We start from the raw sequence: 22,970 nt of genomic DNA, 5'->3' as shown, positions 1-22,970 counted from the left end.
TTACAATTTCCATCATTTCTTCCAACATTTAATGTGCTTTTCTTCTGTTTCTTGGTCTTTGGCAGTCTCTTTTTACATTCATCCTGAAACATTTTCAGTTTCATTCTTTAGTTCCTCTGGTTCTCTATCAATGAGATTCAGGACTTTAAAGTAAATTTGATGTTCTCCTTGAAAATGGTAGCATATACTCAAGATCACATCATACAATCTGGTTGGCTTTGTTTTTCTGTTTTAGCTTAAGGATAACCAATTCATGTTCTGATCCACAGTCTGCTCTTGGCTGCATCTTTGCTCTTATAACTGAGCTCTTGAATGTGAGAAGTGGTCATCATAACTTCTAGAGGTTTTTGGTGCCATTATAACTTCTAGAAGTTACTAAATGAATGGTTGTAAGTCAAGGATTATCTGCACAAATATTTATAGTCCCAAGCTACAGCAAAGTTACTTGAAAAAAATGAGCTGGTAGTGGCTAAAGCTTGGATACTCTGTGATCAATTATATAAATTCATATTTGATTAATGAACATAAGCACAAAAATATGTAACTGTGTTGAACAGTCCTTTACTCAACCTGCAGAAACCACAAGCCAAACATCATTAAACATCTAGCTCTAGATAGAGGCCCAATATATATTTAGAAAGGATTCTTAAGCTAGCACTCTCTCCTCACTACACTGGCTGGCTAAACTAGGTCGCTCGTAATTGCTAAACCATATTGCCTATGTTCCTTCTCAGATTTTAGCTGGCCTGGAAGACTGCAAAAAGGATTGGTTGAGACTTCAGCCTTTTTTATGCTTAGCCTGAGTGGGCACTGCAAATTTAATCAAATATGCAAAATGTCACAAAAATAGGGGAATGCAGATATTGTGCTGATGCTGTTACATCTTGGAAGATCTGGTCAGCTTCTAAAGATATTTGAGATTGCATTGTTAACTGTTTGAGATGAGTTGGACAATATCAAAAACTTCCATTTCCAAAGAGCATCCAGATCATTTCTTTCCTTTTTGCTATTTTTTCTATTTCACTGATTTTCTACCCAAACTAGCTCACCCTAAGCCTTGTTTTAAGTCCAAGCATTGGTTTGTCAATCAAGGAGAAATCCTTTTAGGGAATGGGCAATCTTCGCAAAGTAAATTCTCCGACAGCAACAGAGATATTAGCAGGGTTTATGTGTGGGCAAGGACTTCATGCTGAAAGGGCAGCCAGAAAAGGAAGAGGCTTAAAGAGGACATGATCTGAAACTTGACCCTCCCCTCCCCATATTCTCTCTCTCTCTCTCTCTCTCTCTCTCTCTCTCTCTCTCTCTCAGTCTCTCTCTCTCTGTTTGGGAAATGGATCCCTGCTGGGGATTTCCTTTCAAAACTGACTTGTAACCTGATTTTAGGTCAGATCACTATAGAACATCAACAAGATCATCAACCTTCTGCATGTGTTTCATGCATGTATGGGTGTGAGCATGTATTGGGTATAGGGTGAAGCAAAATGTGCACAGCGTTTGTCCTTAGAGACAGTATAATCTGTAGTTATAAGGGAGAAGAGGCAATGATCTAATGGGGACTATGGAGTTTCCAAATGTTCATAGTGCAGTTGCTCTAGAAATGCTTCTTGTAGTCCAATCTGAGAAGAGACACACCACTGCTGTGCAAAAACTGCAGGAAGACAAAGAGGGGGGAAGCCTTGTCCTACAGCAAAACCAAGGTAAAAAAAATTGCATTGACTGGGGAGTTTGCAGTGAGGGATTATCTGTACATCTCCCTTAGTAAGTGTGACTTTAGCAGAATGAGGGGATTGGGGAATGAAAGGAAACAAAGCAGGTTGGGGGGTTTTGGTTGGTTTGTTTTATTTTGATATGCATATATATATATATGTGTGTGTGTGTGTGTGTGTGTGTGTGTGTGTGTGTGTGTGTGTTTTCTGAGGTTTTCGCGGGTGTTTGTATGTGGATCTTTGGTCATTCGGGTCGAAACGTAGCTCCTACACCTTCAATTCTACGCGGGCAAAAACCCGAATGACCAAAGATCCACATACATACATACATACATACATACATACATATATATATATATATATATATATATATATATATATATATATATATACATACATACATACATACACACACACACACACACACACACACACACACACACACACACACATATATATATATATATATATATATATATATATATATATATATATATATACACATACATACATGTATGTATGTATGCATGTATAAACAAAAGTATAACCAAAAAGTTATACCAAAAAGGTTATTCCTTTCAATCTTATTCTTTTGTGCCAGCCTTTGGATGGAGGCTACATGATGTGGGGCTGCTTTAATAGTGTGTAAAGCAGCACATGGTTCTCTGTATGGCAATGCAGGTGGGAGCAATACAAGCATACAGCAAAACATAGGACTAAGTGCAAAGGAACGCATTGTGGCTACTGTTACAAGGATTATGAATGTAGATAGTCCTAGCTCAATGTGAGATTTTATCAGAGCACCCGGATCTGCACTGTAATTTTTTTCTATATCTTTTTATATACCAACTGGATTTTTGCAGCACAGGCCTGATGGTCCTAGATTTTATAGCATGAGATTGTATACTTCTAAAGTTTAATCCAGAAATCACTCTTAATTTGCAGACAAAGCCAGTGAGGGAACAGACTGAAATGGACAATGATTCAGTAATTCTATTTCCAGCTGCTGCTATAATAAACAAAGAGAAGAAATATCTCATGTATCTATATAAATATGATTGCATTAGTGTGCATAGTTGTGATTAATAAAAGGGATATCAGAATGAGACATTTATAGCTTCATTCAAATCAGAAGCCTAGATTGTGTTTTGCAGAGGGTATAAATATTAATAGTGACTTAGCAGATTTTATAGTTGTTGCTGCTGCTATTTTTTCTATCTGATTTTGGAATTAGGCAAAACTTGCATTCCTATTTGTATCATGAATACTATTCACTGATTAAGTGACATGCCATTGAAGTTTATACAGATTTCCCATATTATTGATTTTACTTCATAATAATTTTCCTGGTGAGATAGTTTAAGGTGAGAGGAAGTCCAAAGTCTAAAGTCATTCAGAGAAATTCATAATTTAGCAGAAACTGGAACCTGTTTTTCCCTTTCCTTCTCCATAACATTAAACCACATAGGTGCCTAAAGCTTGTACTTCTGTCCATCTTATTATGGAGGCGTGCAGGGTGTCCACAGGGTACAGTCAAAAAAGTCTCACTTAAAAAACAGGCAGAGCTTTTATTGCAGAGTCTTGGTTGCCATCTTGGCTTTTTTTTACCATACCTAGTGGATACCCTGCAGAGGTGGTATGTTTTTAAATTAAAACAATTAAAGCCGTGGGATGGTAATTCAGTAATATCACCAGAGACAATGTTGCTGATGGTGGGGTGAAGGTTGGTTTGTTGTGGTTGTGAGAGAGACAGACAGGCAGACAAACAGACTGACAGAGACAGATGAAGAGAGAGAGAGAATATTTGAAGGGTGGTGGCTGGGTAGATAAAATGAATTTATTTAACTCAACAGAGCCTTAACACCTTTATTTTTAAGATTAACTTTGCAAAAAGTATAAATTTAACTTTTTAGAATCACAGAAACAAAAGCATCAACAATTTGCTGCTGAATTTCAGCAACATAATCCTAACAGACATTGGGAATGCAAAACTAAGGTGGGGACCTTGGGCTGGTCATTCCATCTTTTATACCATTCTTAAATCATCATGTACAGTTCCAGACATGCAATTGTGTTTGATTATCAAAAACTGAGTAGAGAAAAGTTTTTCCTCCTTTGTCACTATTAAAACCAGAGTGAGGTAGGTGTCTTTCCATGCAGAGTTAAAACAGCTGTATTCCTAAAACAGCTTATGTGATTTAAAGGCTTCTCCAGTTGCTTTTTCTGTTTTGTACAAATATATTATCTACATCGCTAGTCATGGCTTCCCTTGTGGATACAAGCACAAGCTATGCACACAAATACATGTGCAAACAACTGGAAAACACAGAATTTCTGAAGGATGTGACTGGTTTAATCGTTCAAAGAGAGCAGTGTGCTCACATCATCTCTTTCAAATTCTTTGCAGTCCTAAACAGTTGTTTATCCAGCAGATAATTAAACTGTGGAATTCACAGCCAAAATTATATCAGAATAATAGCACATGCATCTGTGAATGTTATGACAGTCTCTAAATTTTATATATAAAGGAAAATAAATAATGATGTCATCTTGCAAATGTTACATTATGTAGTGACACAAGCATTGATGAGGGTACCATGCATGTTGATATTTGTTCCCCATTACCCCTCTGAACTGCTCATTGTACCAATAAAGACAATTTTAAAAGCAGATCAGTTAAATTCACAGAGAATAGAGTCATCAATGGCTTATAGTCTTCATAGTTGAATCGTATCTCTGGAATCAAAAGCAGCATTCCTTAAATGCCATTTAATAAGGATCAACAGTGGAAAAGAGCCATAACCCTCATGTGAACTTCCTGAATGCTTCTGTTGGCCACTCCATGATGCAGTCTTTCATAGTAGGGATCATAAGCAGGACCCATCTCATCCTGTGGTGATAGATTTATCTGTGTAAGGATGCTTTGTCCTGGGTTTGCCCTGGCTTTCTTCTATGCTTTGCAGTTGGAGAAGATTCTGTATAACTCATGGCATAAGGAGGATAGATCAGACTGGAATAAAATTGTGGTTGTCTAGCCATTCCAATGGGGGTGTAAATAACTAATGAATAACTAACTAGTGAAAAAGGCTCATAGAATACTGTAGCACAAAGGTTTTTAGTAGACAAATCTACTAAAGTCCTCACATGACGGGAATTAAAGCAATCACCTAAGGATGATTATTTATTCTATTTTACTAGTAAACAAGAAGAGGAAGCAACATGCTAGCCTTATATAATATGAACAGATTCTGTGTTGGTTGTGTGCTGTTGTTTATAAAGAAAATGTATCACTTGTAGTGTATCCAACTATTTTGATGTTGCTTCAGCAGCTGATTCAGCCATCACTCCCAGTGGTCTGCTTGGGTCAGCTGCAGCAGGCAGGATCAATCAAAGCGTGCCAGGCTAAGTGTGTTTGTTGCCAAACAAGGAAAAGTCACAGCAATGGACACAGTGGAAGATTTTCCCCTGAGCCAACACATTTCAGAAATGAGCCACTGGGAGATTATGTATGTATGTATGTATGTATGTATGTATGTATATATGTATACGTAAAAATCAATTTTGGGTATTATAGTTTGATTACAGTACTTGTGAAGTTTGACGCCATGAAACAGCCAATGCTCTTACAGTATTTCTGAATGCTCTGAGGTAATTCAGATTGAGCCATACTGTAGTTAAACAAACACATGACTATCACACGTTGCAATGATAATTTATCATTCATGGCCTGAGCTATGCCAGTCATAAGTTATGTAGTACCCAGAATGGAAAACGCATTTTTGGAATGCTGCAGCTTCTCTTTGAAGATTATCAGTATACAGTTGTTTGAAAGCACATACTGCATAATGTATTCCTTTATGGAGACTGAGTTTAGCAATGTTATATTATTCTGTACTTTATTTTGATTTATGCATTAAAAACATAAAAAACACATTTTACCACTTTCCATATGTTGTTCCAAAGCATAGAAAAGATTTGGGTTCAACTAACTCTCTTGGTAAACTCCCTTGATAGAAGGACTGGGGGCTAAATTGTCTGATGAACGGTTGAGGGAGCTAGATATGTCTAGCCTATCAACAAGAAGCATTAGGAGGACATAATAGCTGTCTTCCAGTACTTGAATGGTTGTCACAGAGAAGTTGGGGTTATTTTCCAAAGCACCAGAGGGAAGAATAAGAAGTAACAGGTGGAAGCTTGTTAGAGAGAGAGATCCAATCTAGAAGTATGGAGAAATTTTCTGATAGTGAGATAAGTTAATCAGTATAGCTTGCCTCCCAGATTTAGTGGGTGTTCCCTCACTGGAAGTTTTCAAAAATTGACTGGACAACCATTTGACCAGGATGTTATAAGAGCTCTTGCCTTGCACAGGAGGTGGGACTAGAAGACCTCTGAGGTCCCTTCTAGCTCTATGATCCTACTTTTTATGTTCTGTGGCTACCATTTGAATGGATCCATCCTTCATGTACACAATTGCACATAACAAGCCTTCTCATGGCCATAATTAAAACGCACCTCCATTTCTATGATCTGCTATGTGTGCAACTTGATTGTTAACCAAACCCCACCATTCAAAGAACATGACTATATTTGCTCAGCCTAGCACTATCGCACATTAAGGAGATGGTTAGTTTTCCTGTCAGAAAATGATACTTGGAGGAAGAAGAAAAAAACAGGATAATCCATGAATCCTCTTTCTTAACCCTAAGAACATCTTTAGCCTTGTGACTGAGGAGAAATAGAAGTCAGCAATTAAAGCAGCAAAATATACAACATAGCCAGGATAGAACAGCTATCTGACCTAGTCACTAAACAAAGCAAATTTAAGAAGTATAACCTTTGTCTTAACTCCAGATCAAATCAAATGTATTATTTTAATCAAAGATCAGCATACCACTCTCCCCTGGTAAAATTAATAAAATATTCGTGCAATGAGTTTTGACTACCACACTAGTTACACTAGTTGTTGCCATGCTTTCACAGCAGTCACACAAAATTTGGTTTTTGTACTGATTGTAGCATAGTTTGAGCCTGGAAAAGAGGATTAGGATGTAAGGAACAGTATGTAATCCTTACACAGATCCCCTTAAAACTGCAGTAAAACATTACATGTTGGATGGTTTCTGTTTCCTAATTGTCGTAGGAGCAGATGTGTTCTGTTAGTGAGCATTTGCTGAATATTCCCTGTAATAAAGTCAATGGGAATACTCTGTGCCTAACTTTAAAAAATGCCTTTCTGAATCCAGGGAAGTTTAACCTGTGTAAACAGTGTGCGGATTGCCATGTGCCTCTCACTATCAGGGCAAGGCAGTTGCAGGAAGGAGTGTTAACTTTAGTTTGGTATTCAGCATCAATCAACCTTTTAAGAACCGTCTTTTTGCCTGATCTAACCAGATGAGTGTGAATCTGTAGTGAGCACAGAACACCACAGTCTTTGATTTACTGCTAGTATCCATGATGAGAACTGATTGCCCTTCCAAATTTACAGAGCCAGGCCATTAAGGAAGAATGTTACTTCCAGCCAATTTGTAATAATTTCTATTTTGGGCACTCCTGTTCTCAGGCCTACCTACTGTGTCAGTTCAGAAGGTAAAGAAGATGACCTTGACAGTGTGTGTGTGTGTGTGTGTGTGTGTGTGTGTGTGTGTGTGGCCTGGCTGACAAGAGGTGAAACATATTTTAAATCCAGATAACATTTAGAAGTGGCTTAGGCAAAGACTAGGAGGAGGAGATGCAGCAAATCAAATTTGCAAGGTTCTGCCATTAGTATAGCCAATTTCAGCAAAAGTAGTTTTAATCTTCCTGGGGAATAGATTTCTTGATTGGTCTACACAATGGGCAGACTGACAACAGTCTTGCAAATCTGATTGTGTTAGACTTAAAATATTTTCACACTTTGTTGCCCTCACAACAGATCTTTCATACTTTGATCAAGGTCATCTTCCTTACTTTCTACAGTTGGGGTACATTTTACAGCTGACAATATGGACCCTAGACATTTTCTCTGTGTAGACCAGGGGTGTCAAACTCAATTTCATTGAGGGCCGCATCAGCATTGTGGTTGCCCTCAGGGGGCCGGGTGGGTGTGGCCTGGGTGGGCGTGGCTAGAGTGCATATGACCTACTGGGTGGGCATGGCCAGCTCTACATCGTTCGCATCAAGGGTGCCTATGGGGGCCTGGGCAGGAGTGGGACAGATCTGAGGGTCTCTGGCAGGAGGAGGGACTCTGGGCCAGGGCCAAGGCAGCGGGGGCCGTTCCCTCAGCGGGGGCCGTTCCCTTCGCAGGCCGCATGAAACCACTTCACGGGCCGGATCTGGCCCCCGGGCCTTGTGTTTGACATGTCTGGTGTAGACTCAAGAGAATCTTTCTACATAAAAGTCCCACCTGATCACCATATAAAATTTGGGCAAGGATTTTAATCTTAAAATTTTTTAGGGATGCCATATTAATTCCTTTGGTTAGTTAGTTATTTTAGAGGACTATTCCTTTTCAATACAATATTTAGATGCATAGATTTTCTCCAGACATTAGGATGAAAAGCCTTTCCTTAATTTATGTCCTGAAAATACATTGGATGATACCCTTCATTTCTCCTCCATCGCTTGAATGTCCACGATCACAGAGTGGTGATCCTCCAAAAGGATCAGATGTTTTTTTTTTTAAAAAAAAACTCCTTCCGAGGGAAAAAAGTGAAAGCTACGGTTCCAATTTCTCCATGTAATTCCACAATTTTAACTGGTCCAGAGTGCTTATGAGACATCAAATCAGTGTCAACCTTTAGTCATCACATAGATACATTTTCTCCATGTTGATCTGTCCCTAAACTGATCCTTCAGATTTTCCAACAGTACACTTCTCACCACTCTGATTTCATCCATTTTGCTGCTGGCATCTTCTTCTTCTCTTTCTTTCCATCTTACCCAGAGAGCTAGTTCTTTGCATAATGTGTTCAACATCATTTGTGGTCATTTGTGCCTTAAATAAGAATTCTAGGTTGATTTGTTTGATGGTCCATTTATTTGTTTTCTTGGCTGTCCATGGTGTTCTCCACAAAATTCAAAACTATTAATACTCTTTCCAATTTTCACTATCATACAGTGTCACAGGGAACATTATTGCCTGCCCTGTTGTGATCTTTGTAGGTGCAGACATATTAGAGCATTTGAATATATTTTCCAAGGTCTTCAGGTTAGCATATTCTTTTACCAAGAAAACTACAAAGATAGAAACATTCACACACAAGTACATAAAACTGGAAATAGTATGATTACAAATGTTATGTGTCATCTGATTTGGCTCTGAGATATACAGAAAATTATGTTTCAGGAATAACCATTTTGTAATGAAAAGCCAGCTTGTTTCAGCATGGATGCTGAATAGAATGCACTATGTAATATAGTCGTTGAAACTATTCAATTTGTAACTACTGTATATGTAGCTATGTGTAACTAGGTAATTGTATAAACTTCAACAGTATCCAAGGGCATATGTAAAACCTTGGCAAACTGTCTTGTCATAGCAAAAGCTGAGAAGAATGCAATTTAATAGAGTTTTGCAAGCTTGTTTAAGAATAAAGAAGATTCTTATTACACTTTCACAGATCAAAGCATAGTTCAAGAAGGCACAAGACTTCAGTTCTTATTAATTTGAAACAAATAATAGACATTTACTACAAAGTATAAATATAACCTGAAGACTCTGCTTTGCACTTTCTGTTAGCAGAATGCCTTGAACTTAAACTGCAGGAGCTTCATTTGCTTAGTTGTCCTCATTTCTTGCCAGTTTTTAAAAAATTTCCACATAAACTAGGTATCACAAATATGAACGCTCAAGAAACATTTAGAAGCATTTTGTATATACTTCAGTAGGCTTTTTTTTTCTACCTTGAGGGCCGTAGGATCTGCAAAGGATTTTCTAATCCACCTCAGATCTAAGGAATGGGGAACTGATGCAGTGTAGTTGGAATGCCTTGGTAAAGATAAGTATTTCCAATGGCAGATTCCTGCAAGTTGGATGAGAATCAGCCTGAAGAGAACATATAAGTAAGCAATTGCTTAAGGAATTGGAAGAGCTCCCAAAGGAAGCCCTGGGAGAGTAGTGGATTTTAAGTGTGGAATGTATGAGGTAAGATATTTAATGCTTGGAAACAAGAAACTAGAGATGAGTTTGTAAAGTAAGGGCCACTGCTTTTGATGATTGGATTGAATTGAACTGAAACATGAGAGCCAAGTAAGGTGGCATATTTTATTATGGTTGTTTATTACCAATGGCCACTTCTCTTTTAAGAAATCATGGCTTGTTATTGTCCGCAGGAAAGCTTGCAGAATCTTAAGGTTTACAAAATTAGAAATAAGATTTCACAAGAAATTTAGGAAGATAGAAAAAGAGAGAGGAGGCAAGGCAAGGCAGCGAGGGGAAGGAAGAGAGGGGAAGGGAGAGGGAAGAAACAGGCAGAAATGAGAACTGTAATCATTAAATGTGGAACGTAGTTATGAGGTGACAATATACACCAAAGTTAGGTCCAGATCCTATTTGTTTCTACTCACCTAATTTAATACTACTTCTGTCATTTAATATTTTCTTTTTTCCTCCAGGCTATGCAGTTCGCAAGCAACAAGTCATTACAACCTGCTCGCCGCAAGGTATGTGGCAAACTAGCCAATGAGCTGATGGTTCCCTATATTTCTGCGATTTTTATTCTCTAGAATAACATAAAAATTATGAAGCACTTAAAAGGGTTTGGAAAGCAATAGAAAGGTCTGTAATTGAATTCTGTTCATATATTTCAAATGAAGTGGAATTAAATTTGTGTCAAAGAGATGGGGTTATGCTTCCTGATTTTATTTAATTAGTTCCCAAGCTTCCCTATCCAGCAGGAAATTAACAGAGGAAGGAATTTCTGTTGAAAGGGAAATTGAAAGCAAGCTGCTGACAGAAAAATACTGCTATGACCTCCTGGATCATGCAAGATTGTATTGGCGTTCAAGCACAAAAAAGCAGAACTTCCCCTTAAAAGCTTGCTAGAATGATCAGGACCAATAGATTCCAGTTCACCTTTAACATGTACTTTTTGAGTTCAAAATGTGGACAGTGGCCTTGTCACCCATGTTTTAGAAAAATCAAGAGTTTGAAAGAAAATTGGAAATTAATCTGTTCCTATTGAGTAAAACATTAAAAAGAAATCCTTTAGATATGAATTGTTGAACTATCCAGAGCAGGTCTACCTTGAACTGTTGTTGTTGTTAGCTGCGAAGTCGTGTCCGACCCATCGCGACCCTATGGACAACATTCCTCCAGGCCTTCCTGTCCTCTACCATCTTCTGGAGTCCATTTAAGTTCACGCCTACTGCTTCAGTGACTCCATCCAGCCACCTCATTCTCTGTCGTCCCCTTCTTCTATTGCCCTCGATCTTTCCCAGAATTAGGCTCTTCTCCAGTGAGTCCTTCCTTCTCATTAGGTGGCCAAAGTATTTGAGTTTTAGCTTCAGCATCTGGCCTTCTAAAGAGCAGTCAGGATTGATCTCCTCTAGGACTGACCGGTTTGATCGCCTTGCAGTCCAAGGGACTCGCAGGAGTCTTCTCCAGCACCATAGTTCATAGGCCTCAATTCTTTGGCGCTCAGCCTTTCTTATGGTCCAACTTTCACTGCCATACATTGCTACTGGGAAGACCATAGCCTTGACTATACGTACTTTTGTTGACAGGGTGATGTCTCTGCTTTTTAGTGTGCTGTCTAGATTTGCCATGGCTTTCCTCCCCAGGAGCAAGCGTCTTTTAATTTCTTGGCTACAGTCCCCATCTGCAGTGATCTTGGAGCCCAGGAAAATAAAATCTGTCACTACCTCCATTTCTTCCCCATCTATTTGCCAGGAATTGAGAGGGCCAGATGCCATGATCTTGGTTTTCTTAATGTTAAGTTTCAACCCAAGTTTTGCACTCTCCTTCTTCACCCGAAACAAGAGGCTCTTTAGTTCTTCTTCACTTTCTGCCATTAGAGTGGTATCATCTGCGTATCTTAGGTTGTTGATATTTCTTCCGGCAATCTTAATTCCAACTTTTGATTCATCTAGCCCTGCCTTTCTCATGATGTGCTCTGCATATAAGTTAAATAGGCAGGGCGACAGTATACAGACTTGCCGGACTCCTTTCCCAATTTTGAACCAATCAGTGGTTCCATGTCCAGTTCTCACTGTTGCTTCTTGACCCGCATATAGGTTTCTCAAGAGACAAATAAGATGGTCTGGTACTCCCATTTCTTTAAGAACTTGCCACAGTTTGTTATGATCTTGAACTGTATTTTCTATTAAAAAAAATTTTTCATACCAGCTCACATCAGTTATGAATCTTATTTTCATGCAAATGGGAGAATAGTCTTTCTTGACCAGAGTAAAGTCTCATCACTACTTAACCAGATGCCTCTCGAAAGTGGAGTTTCATGAAAATTATTTTCCAAGCCTTTGTAATAGAAGAGTTGTAGCTCAATGATACATGCTTACAAACAATACCCAGTTCCATTTCCAAACTCTTCAAAAGAGATGGAAAAGACATATGGTAGTCAGATGAGTTCATTACCACCGTGGCGTTGCCTTTGTCTGCTGGCAGAATGATTATGCTGGTGTCATTTTTTAGGTTAAGTAGTGCTGTCTGTTCCTCTTTGGGTAAGTTGCTTTTGGGTGGTTTGCTGGTGCAGAGGATGTTGGTCACTTCGAGTCTGATTTTGTTGGCGTCATCAGGGTTAATTTTGGTCAGGCTGGATTCGACTCCGCATATAATGGTTTCCGTGGGAATGTGTTTGGGAGCGACTGCAAAATTAAATCCTTTAGACAGGACGTTGGTTTCGGCTTTGGTGAGAATCCTATCTGAGATGTTGTGCACAGTTTGTTTCATGTGTTGCTGTGAGAGAGGAGGGGTTTGTTTCTGGCGTTCCTTTAGTCTTCGGAGTTTATTGGTGTGTGTGTCTGTTTTGTAGGCAGTCTCTGTTTCAGCTCTCCAGACAGCGATTTGTTTGAATTTGTCCCAAAGTGTGGGGTGGATCTTGTTGCTGAGTTTGAGGTGAAGTGTGAGGAGGTCTCTGTTGATTCGGTCCAGGAGGAATCTTTTTGTGTGGAGTTCATTTCTGATTAGGGCCAGTTCAGTTCTTATCAGGATGCGTTTGATGGCTGCAGAGTTGGAGTGGAATTTCAATTGGAAGGATGTGGGGATTAAATTTTGATCTCGGCAGTTGCGTAGGAATGTGAGGTCACACAGAATGGAAGCTCTTCGTACTTCGAGTTTTTCATAGGTCCTAGTTAGCTGGTGGATTTCCTCCCCGTAGAGGTAAGATATTTGTTTTCTGAGGTTTTCGCGGGTGTTCGTATGTGGATCTTTGGTTATTCGGGTTTTTCCCCGCGTAGAACTAAAGGTGTAGGGGCGACGTTTCGACGGAATCCCATCCATCATCATCAGGCTGGTGGCTTCTGCTTCCTTCTTCTGGGAGAAGCATGTGGCTGTTTGTTCCTCTTTTTTAAACTGCCAGAGGGGGTGTGTTCTGTGGGTGGAGGTGTGCTCTGATTGGGTGGGGGAGTAAGTGTGTTCTGATTGGGTGGGAGTGTGTTTTGAATGGTGGGTGTGTTCTGATTGGGTGGGGGTGTGTTTTGAGTGGATGGGCTGGTCTCAGCTGCCAGCCTTAGACCTGAGCTGGCAGTTTAAAAAAGAGGAACAAACAGCCACATGCTTCTCCCAGAAGAAGGAAGCAGAAGCCACCAGCCTGATGATGACGGATGGGATTCCGTCGAAACGTCGCCCCTACACCTTTAGTTCTACGCGGGGAAAAACCCGAATAACCAAAGATCCACATACGAACACCCGCGAAAACCTCAGAAAACATTATATATATTACATTATATATATACATTATATATATATATGTGTGTGTGTGTGTGTGTGTGTGTGTGTGTGTGTGTGTGTGTGTGTATCCAAAAAATGCCCAATTGGGGCAAGTGGATTACAAGTCCTAATAACATTTAAAGAGATCTTGAGAAGAATGTTAATTGAACCTTCCTGATTTCCTTTCTTCTTTTTTAGTTCCTTGAAATCAATGACCCAGTTAATAAGAAGATAAAAGAACTTAAAATATTTACATTATTAATGCAATATTTTTTTTAATTTATCAGTTCTGCTAGACTGACGGAAATTTATTGATCTCACTGGTCAAATTTAGATGAGGGCTTTCTCCATTGACGGTCTGTGGTAATTATGTCCTTTACAACTATCCCGTTGATACAGCACTCTGTATTGCTAACTGTGTGTACCACTCAGTATCAGTGTTAGAGTGAGCAAGACCATTTTTCACTTTTTTTGCATTTTGGAATGTGTCTGCCTGTTTGTGTATGTGCACTAGCAGAATGCCTTTAAAAATCCTTCAAGACACAACGTTAGAATAACTGGTCTGTTGGCTGAGTAAATGGGTAGAGGATGCCTCTATCCATTAAAGAGGAGATAAAAACAGCAAAAAAAAGAATCAGCTGTCAGAGGTAGGCTACCAGGCTAAGAAGCTAAGATGGTAGTACTTATAGTAACAAAGGGCTTTAATTGAGAGTATTGGACTTTGATATGAAGTATCTTAGATATGTAAATTGAGGTGTTTCTGTCCTCAGCACATGTGAAATCCATGTGAAGTCCAGGAGAGGAGGATCCATTCCTTGTTTTGAGGGAGTGGGGTGGTAAATCTCTTCCTTGGTGTGGTATTTTACTAGCTGGTCTGGCCTCAAAGTGAAGTATTGTGATTTCCCTTATCTTGAAGGGGTTCCATTTTATATTTGCTTGTCAGTGCCAGCTGATTTCCTGGAGAACCCAAGTGTCAAATGCCAGCAGAAAAAGCTTTTATCTATATCTTTATTTGAGGTTGCTGGTAGATGAGAGGTGGTTGATGGTGATGTGTGACCTCACTAAGGGAGGGGTGGTGTCATAAGGGCTTTTATTGTTCCAACAACATAATGCATTTTCCTCCATTTGGAGGAGATTAAGAGGCATTTTCCCATTTTGTCTCTAAAAAACTCCTAATCCCATTTGTAAAGAAAAGAGGGGCAAAGATATTGCACACTGTGTAACCAAAAAGTTTCCCTGCATTTGATATAAACTTTATTGAGGCCAATGAACCAAAGATCAGACTTGGTAGTACTACCGCGTGCAATTTACTATAATTTTTAAGATTTCATATGCTTCCAAATGGAATAAGGTGAAGCTGTTACATATCTCTAATCTCGTTTCTTTTCTGGAAAGATGTACAAATGGAAAATAGTAATGTCTGTACCTTATATAAAATTCTATGTGTGACAGGATGATTATACAGTAAAAGCCTACTTACTGTGGCCAGAATTGACAATTGACCTTTATTCCCCTTTCCAATTTATGAACTTTCAGGCAATCTACCTTTGTTCCCTCCTATCCCAATCTCCTTTCACTTTTTTGCCCAGGAAACAAATTTAATAAGCATAATTAAGCTATATCTCAATGAGAATGAACAGAAAGGATTCACCTGAAATAGAAAGAAGAAGAAGAAAAATACCCCTTCCTTCTTCAAAAGAAAAGGAAGGACTGTCAGAGCAATTACTTGGTTTCATTGTTTGCAAAGAGACTACGAGAAATCCTAAAATACATCAGTAAATGCGCAGAGGCTCTCAGCTAAATTTCCTTGTTTGATGAGGAAATATCAAAGACAAGGAGACAAGGCTGTCATAACATGTCTTTACTTCTTGCCAGCATTTCACCCTTTGCAGCTCAATTCTGGGGGAAAAATTGAACTGGATTAAGATTGATCCATCCCATAACCCTAATATAACTTTTCTTGAAAACAAGCAGAAAAGGTGGCATAGTTATACAAGAAATCAGCTCCTGAAAAGTACTTCTGTGTCTTTTACTATCAAATAAAAGAACAGATAAATGAAGGAACTTGAAAAAGTTGAACAAAAAGTTGATGACCTTGTAAAATGAAGAGATGAACCAGATGTGAACTTGCTGAAGTTACCTAGTTTGGGTAATGAAATGTCTGCAAGAAAACAGCCGAGCTCAGGGAGCACCAAGGACCCCTCACTTCAACCCCGAGCTACAAATATTCTCCTTGATTGGTACTGTGAAAATCTACTCACTGCTGAAGGCTTTCATCCTTCCCCCTCTACTGTTGTCTTTATTGTTCAAAGGCTGGAATGTGTGATGACAAACTGAGATAAAAGAAGGGAATTACTCAATATTGGATGGAAGCTGTCTGATTGAACAGAAAGTTACTCACACAAGTTTATGCTGCTGCCTAGTTGTTACCAAGTTTGTTCGCAACCCTGCCCTTTCCTGTAATTAATTGACCTCAGGTTTGGAGGTTGCATAGCAAGTTGCATTGGGGGAAAATGGATGTGGAACTGCCTTTTCTGTATGGATTTTCACTTTTTGTATCTATGGTATAAAATATTTGTTTGCTGTGCAATCTGAAGTGTCTTTCCCAAAATTCACTGGCCACAAAATTATTGCTTATTTTAGGAACTCAGGTGACAGTAGAAGTTCATAGTAGCAATTCTACGCCACAGTTATTCAAGAAGATCTCCTCTGAGAAAGGTATGTGGCTTTATAAAAACAGACTGCTTTAAAAAGAAAGAGAGAGGTTAGATGAAATCATACCATAGTAGACAGCTGGCATTACACAGGACTGCATCAGAAAATCCCTATTTTTTACCTGCATATTGCTATGAAATCACTAACTGGTTTTAGGCAAACTACTCTCTTTCAGCCTGAATTCCCCTTTCTGTAATATGAAGCCAATAATGATTTACTTTATAGACCAGTCATAAAGTTGACAAGAAGTAATGTACATGAAATGCTTTCGGTAATTGGGAGCACTATATAAATTAACAGTAGAGTACAGCACAGAAAAGGAACTAATTCTCAGCAATTCCTTGCTTAAAAAAACATTCTGGTTGTAAAGATTTATAGGTAGCTCATGTTCCCCAATTAAAGAAAGCAAATTAGACTCAAACTAATTTGCAAATAGATTATTAGGGCTTTCCCCCTCCCCTTCATTAAGAAAACAATACTATGAGATATGAACATGTTCTTCATAATAGGAAAACATTATAATGTTTCCCTTAAGTAAATTTGACTCCTGGTAACTATTCAGATGGATCAGTGAAGGTTGGGGGTCAGGTTAGAGCTGTTTGTTTTAGGAAGTTATTTACTTTTGCCATCTTCTCAGGGGTTTTTTTTTGTTTCTTTGTTTGTTTTACTTTTCCAGACTAGTGTGCAACCTTGAGAATTCCTTAAGGTCCCCCATCATAAACATTAGCCAAGTCTGACCCTGCTTTCTTCATAAAGATTGGCCAAGATTGATTAAATACTGCAGCCTACAAATCTCTAATTCAATAAATAGGTTGCTTCAATAAAAGGAAAATAAAAAAGGCATAAGAAGTGCCTTTTTACTTGGCAAATCTTAAATGGACATTACCAAAAGTCCTTGTTCAAGCAATACTGTTAAGATACTTTTTATGGGGTAGAAGAAGTAATCCCAGACATAGTCAACAGTAAATATTTTCATTAAAAACTTCCAGTTCAATGGAAGAATGATACAAAATGGATGAGATTAAGCCTAAACATTATTGTCAATTCTCCATGTTGGTCAAATCTGCTTTCAGCTTTCAGTGATATTTAAATTCAAGATCAGTTTTTCAGACATTGTATCCAGTATCTAATCAAGAGAGAGATTAATGTCCTAGATCAGGGGTGTCAAACTGCCGGCCCGCGGGCCAGATGCGTCATGCAAAAACTGTGCCCACCCCATTGCCGGCAATAGAAAAAAAGTTGTGATACATCATGACACATCACGTGATGTTGCGAGTTTGACACCTAGATTGTCCTAGATTCCCCACATCCCCACGATATTTATTGTAAGAGGAGATTTACAATTGTGATTTTGGTTTTCTAATTTTGGTCAATTGCACATTCCAATTACATCCCATTTATATCCAATCAATTTCTCTATGCTTTCCTATTGTAATACCTGATAATTAAAAGAGTTGGATAGATTGAGGAGAGAAAAATATCAAAAAATCATCTAGAGTCTAAGTAAAACAATAGGCCCATTTCAAATGAAAATTTTGCAAAGCTATGACACAAATAATGATTACATCATCAACTTTTTGATATGTATACTCTTGAAAAAGTATATACTTTTGTACCGAACACTGCTCAACATGTGTTATTGTGGGGGGAAACTTGACTGTAGAGACTTTCTAATAGCAAAGAACTCTAAGGTTCTCCAGCCTGATGTTTTCCAGTTGTGTGCTACCAAAACGTCAGCAACTTTTCAAGCCAGCATATTAGAATATGAATTTTTCTGTCTACCTAATTAGTTCATATTTTTTCACAATTTCACAGGTTTTCAAGTGCATGGAAAGAGCAGACCCCGCCCACCCGGACTGAAAGATCAACATGGTAACTACATTATATTGTCTGTCCCATTTTTTCCAACCAACTGTCTGTATATATGTCTATCTGTGTACCAGCAAGAAAACTCTCTGAACTCAAATCAGAATGGGATGAAATATGGCACAGCAGAAAATGTCAGAAAAAGAAAAAATGAGTTTGTAAATGGGTCAGTCCAGCCAGGAACTACAGAGAAGAACTCTCCAACAAATCCATCATCAATTCAGCCTTATGTCAAAGGATCTTGGGCAATGAACTGGAATACTGCCAAATGCTCCATTCTAAGCTCCCCTCCTCCTGGCATTTGCATCCTGCTGTCCTTTTTGTGCACACATATGTGTAAGCATACAAACAACTAAGGAAAAAGCAGAAACATGCACACACTCACAGGAGGCCACACAATTCATAGTTACACTAGGGGGAAAAAGAAAATGCCTCCTCTGGCTATTTATTGCTGGTAAAGGAATTCCATGTATAATGGTCTACATGCTTTCTCTATTTTGTTGCAGATAGAGACAACATCCACTGTCTTCCAGTTGTCTGGCATCTTACCAGTTTTTTGAGATTTCTTAAGATAGTACATACAGCTTCTGCCAGATGATCTGCAAATTCCCTCTCTAATATGTTGTTGTTGCTTTAAGGGCAACTCCCAAGAACAACTTTCAAATCAAATGAGTTATGCATAAAAATGGAAAAAGTTCACAGCTTGTTGTTCATCTTTGAGTGTTGCCTGGATTTAGTGACAATAAAAAATCCCCTGATAACCAGTGAATGTATATTACTTACAGATAGAATGTGGGATTTAAACTCATTAAGAATAAATGAATATTCCCTATGTTTTTTTTTCCAATCTTTAGACTGTTCTTCCCAAATGTCTGGGAAAAGATATAGTAATAGCACTTAGACTGCTCCATATATAAGTGTGCTTTACAGCACTTTCTGAGCAGCTTACAATGTCAGCTTATTGCCCCCAACAATCTGGGTTCTCATTTTACTGACCTCAGAAGGATGGAAAGCTGAGTTTACCTTGAGCTCATCAGGATTGAACTCTAGACATAGGCAGAGTTAGCCTGCAGCACTGCATTGTAATCACTGTGCCATCATACCTCGTTGTTGATGAACACAGTCAAAACCAGAATTGTGTGCTTCTGCCTTTTATTTTATTTATTTATTATTTATTTTAGGTTTGGTTAAGTTAATTTTTAGTTTGCAAAACTAGTAGCATTTTGCTGAACACTTTATTCACTGAACAACTGTTACAGTTATTTTCTTTCTATTTTGAACATACCTGAAAAAGTATTTTTTGTGTTTGTTAGCATCTTTTGCCAACATCAGCTGTTGACTTGGTTACAAACATAGTACAAGCACTGTGGATCACAACTGCAGATTATTGTCTACTCAGTTGCATTTTTATTTTTTAAGACATCACCAGGCAAGGAATTTTGTTGCTTATTTCTCCATTCCCAGGTTCTCAAATTATTTATATGGTGCGATACACACATATAATTAATCGTTACCCATGGTTAATTTAATTTTTTCTTGAAAAGAAACCACCAGAAATGGAAGATAAATTGTATAATTTAAGTTTGTTTACATTTATGCACAGGCTGAGCAAAAGAGAGTTTTATAGTATTAATAATAGATTTTCATTTTCCACTAAAGAAACCACAGCACTTAATGATAAATATCAAACTTTCTCCTTATTTTTCCTGTTTTATTAAATATGAAAAGAAAAGTAGATTAGTCTGGTCTTTTTCCTTCACTAATCAGTAGAAGAGGATGGGCAAATTTCATCCATTCAATGTCTGAACAAGAACTTTAATTCCTTTTGGTTTTCAATAGAAACACATCCATAGTGACTATTTAAAATCAAGAGGTAAGATTTTGGGGTGCCCACATAATAAAGTTGCACTCAGAAGCCCCTGTAGCCCTCAAGGGTGACAAAGCAGAATGGTAGCTCATTCAGATTAACCCCAAATCATGTCAATATTCTCAAGACTAATAACTTGGCCTCTTTCCTATGCTTGGCTATAAATCTTTCAGATTACAAATGAAGTCATTTATAAATGAATAATGATGTAAAAGAACACCATACTGCCTGTTGATTAAAGTTGCCATTGAAATATAAAAAGGAGAGCAGCAATTAGATTTTTTTAAAAAGAGGCCCAAGTGCATCTCCAACTAAAAAACTGCAACAATTAAAATAATGTAAGAAGTGTAAGCTAAAGACTGTCTTCCTGCTCTCTCTTACACACATATACACAAATGCTTTTGTTTCATATAGACACCACTATCTTAGATCTTCTCCTAAACACACACAGAAAGAGGTTGAGATGATAGATAGATAGATGGATAGATAGATAGATAGATAGATAGATAGATAGATAGATAGATAGATAGATAGATAGATAGATAATTTTTGGTATGGTACTAACATATCCCAAGGTAATACATTGGCAACTATCTTTTGTAATATGCTCTGGAAGCTACAGCCATCAAATTTCTACTGTAAATGTCCAAGGACATACAGAAAATGCTCTTTACCATCACCTAAGTCAGTGTTTTTCAACCCCAGGAATTTTAATATTTGCGGACTTCAGCTCCCAGAATTCTCCAGCCAGAAGCCTGGGAGTTGGAGTTCACACATCTTCAAAGTTGCTAAGGTTGAGAAACACTGACCTAACAAAGAGCATTTTCTGCATGTCCTTGGACTTTTGCAGTACAAATCTGATGACTGTAGCTGCCAGAGCGTATTAAAAAAAAGACTATAGTAGTCATTTGAAATTTTGCAGCCCAGGTCTGGTGTAGTTCTACAAAGAAGCAAAGCAGATTTTAAAAGGCAAACAAAAGTTGAGTCTGTCAGAGGAGCAACCTTCAAAAAACTATCTAGATACGGTTATAATTCCAAATGCTTTGCAACCCTACTGGGGATTGAAGATCCAATGCAGAACTTAAGAGAGCTTTTCCTAACCTGATCTTTCCTAGTGCTAATTTGTAGAATTAGAATCCTTTACATTTGGTGTACTGTATATTTTAGCTGAGATAGCAAATAGCAAGATGGGTTTTTAATGAAGTATTGGACACTGGGATAGACAGTGCCTGCCAGAACTTGATGTAGCCTTTGTTTGCTAAAATGGAGTATTTATTTAGAGTACGGCATATCACCGATGGACTAGCAATATTAACATTATTATTAACATTTCACCTAGATTAGTAAAACACAATAAAATATAATTTTTAAAAAAGATCTACGTTCAAATACCAATATCTAGGCCAGCTAACCACTGAAGCGCAGCAGCATCATTTATATTAAAAAAAATGCACTAGCAATGCACTAGTAGCCTGGTACACAATTCCAGCTCTTAGTGGTATCTTTATACCACTGTATGACCTCTTGTGAATTCTGTTGCTGTTTGGAGCCTTTTCAGCCTTATAATCTGACAAAGAGCAAAACAGACCACCAATTTAAAGAATGACCATGCTCCCAGATTTGCTTACTTTTTAGTAATTTTCAGAGATGTGCAGAGTAGGAACCTCTTAAATGTATAAATCTGTTTTAGCTCTCTTTAGGTTACTGTAATAGCCCTTTTCAGTAAAAGGCCACATATACAAACAAGCTTATTAAAGAGACAGATGCCTGGTGCTGAATGCTGGTTGAGACAGACAGATGGCTGATCGGTACATTAGGCTGCTCACAGGTACATCCTATCTTGCCTGACATTTTGCCTTCACTCACTGCAGCCTAGAAATGAGGTTTAATCCTAAAGTATCCTGCAGATACTATATCATCTGACACAAGGCTTTACTTTGGCAGCACCTCTCCTTCCCTGTAACCTCAGGTACAGAAGAAAATTTAGGAACAAGATACTCCCTAACTTTAAAATATGGAATAGTGTAACTATGGGAAGCTCCAGTCTGAAATAGTATATTACTGCAGTTTGCTCTACATAGGACTGTCACCTGGAAATTTCTGAGTAAATTATCTCAGTACAGATGTTTGAGAATATGGAAGTTCACCCAAGGAATATCTCTACTTTGAAAATTGCAGTGGTTGCCAGGTGATTGTCAGCAACCCAAACTCTACATATCTCAGGATCAAGATTTCTATAAGACTGTCTGTTCCCCAGAGGCTCCTCCTGTCCAATGAGATCAAATGTGGCGAGCCTACTCTGGCTTCCTTCTTTTAAAAACTGCCATCTGCAGAACCTAAGGAGTTGAACCTTGGGCTCTCTTTTTTGGAATAGATTTCTTCTAGATCTCACCCTGCTGAGTTTTAGGAGAACCATAATAACTAGGCTTTTTAAGATAGCTTGGGAGGAGACTTTGTGTTAGTAGGGATGGGGTTTGTTTGGATAGGGTTTGTTGACGGGCATAGATGTTTGGGTTTTTTTTGCAATGTTTGACTACTATGGTCTGTGCTATTACTTATGTTATTTTGTTATATTAATAGTTAATATTTTATTTAAAGCAATATGAGCTACTCGAAGTTCATTATATAGCAACAGCATATGAACCCTAGGCACTAATCAACTAAAATGAGTGTTTAGTAATGCACAGTCTTGCTTAAAGATCAATTGCCTAACATCCACCCCAATACACAGCCAACCATTTTTACATTCAGTCCAAATTTGCTCTGATAGTTAAGATTCATATGGGAGGACTGGAATTTTACAACAGTTTAAAGTTATTTCACAAGATCTCAGGAAAAAAAAAACATTAAAAATGGATAATTCTCAGGATGGGTACTCTCTAAAAGTAGCGTGGATCCTAAATGCTGAATTAGATTATGTGCATTTTTACAAGTCCAACATCTCTGCAACAGT

General features: G+C 38.1%; 1 protein-coding gene across 2 annotated transcripts in view; it reads left to right on the top strand.

Annotated features, from left to right (window-relative positions):
* Positions 1–1,375: 1,375 nt before the first annotated feature.
* Positions 1,376–22,970, top strand: part of KY (kyphoscoliosis peptidase) — a 33,744-nt gene continuing 12,149 nt past the window's right edge. Inside the window, exons 1-4 of one of the 2 annotated variants that reach the window (XM_083363179.1) lie at positions 1,376–1,697; positions 10,299–10,346; positions 16,213–16,287; positions 18,100–18,156. In XM_083363179.1, the coding sequence (XP_083219305.1) occupies positions 1,550–1,697; positions 10,299–10,346; positions 16,213–16,287; positions 18,100–18,156 (328 nt within the window). In that variant the 5' untranslated portion in view covers positions 1,376–1,549. The remainder of the gene's footprint in view (positions 1,698–10,298; positions 10,347–16,212; positions 16,288–18,099; positions 18,157–22,970) is intronic. The other variant, XM_083363180.1, reaches the window with a different exon arrangement.

This window comes from Vipera ursinii (genome assembly GCF_947247035.1).
Source record: "Vipera ursinii genome assembly, chromosome: 5".
Taxonomy (NCBI): Eukaryota; Metazoa; Chordata; class Lepidosauria; order Squamata; family Viperidae; genus Vipera; species Vipera ursinii.
The sequence above is the reverse complement of the archived record's forward strand: the minus strand, read 5'-3'. Positions and strand labels throughout refer to the sequence as shown.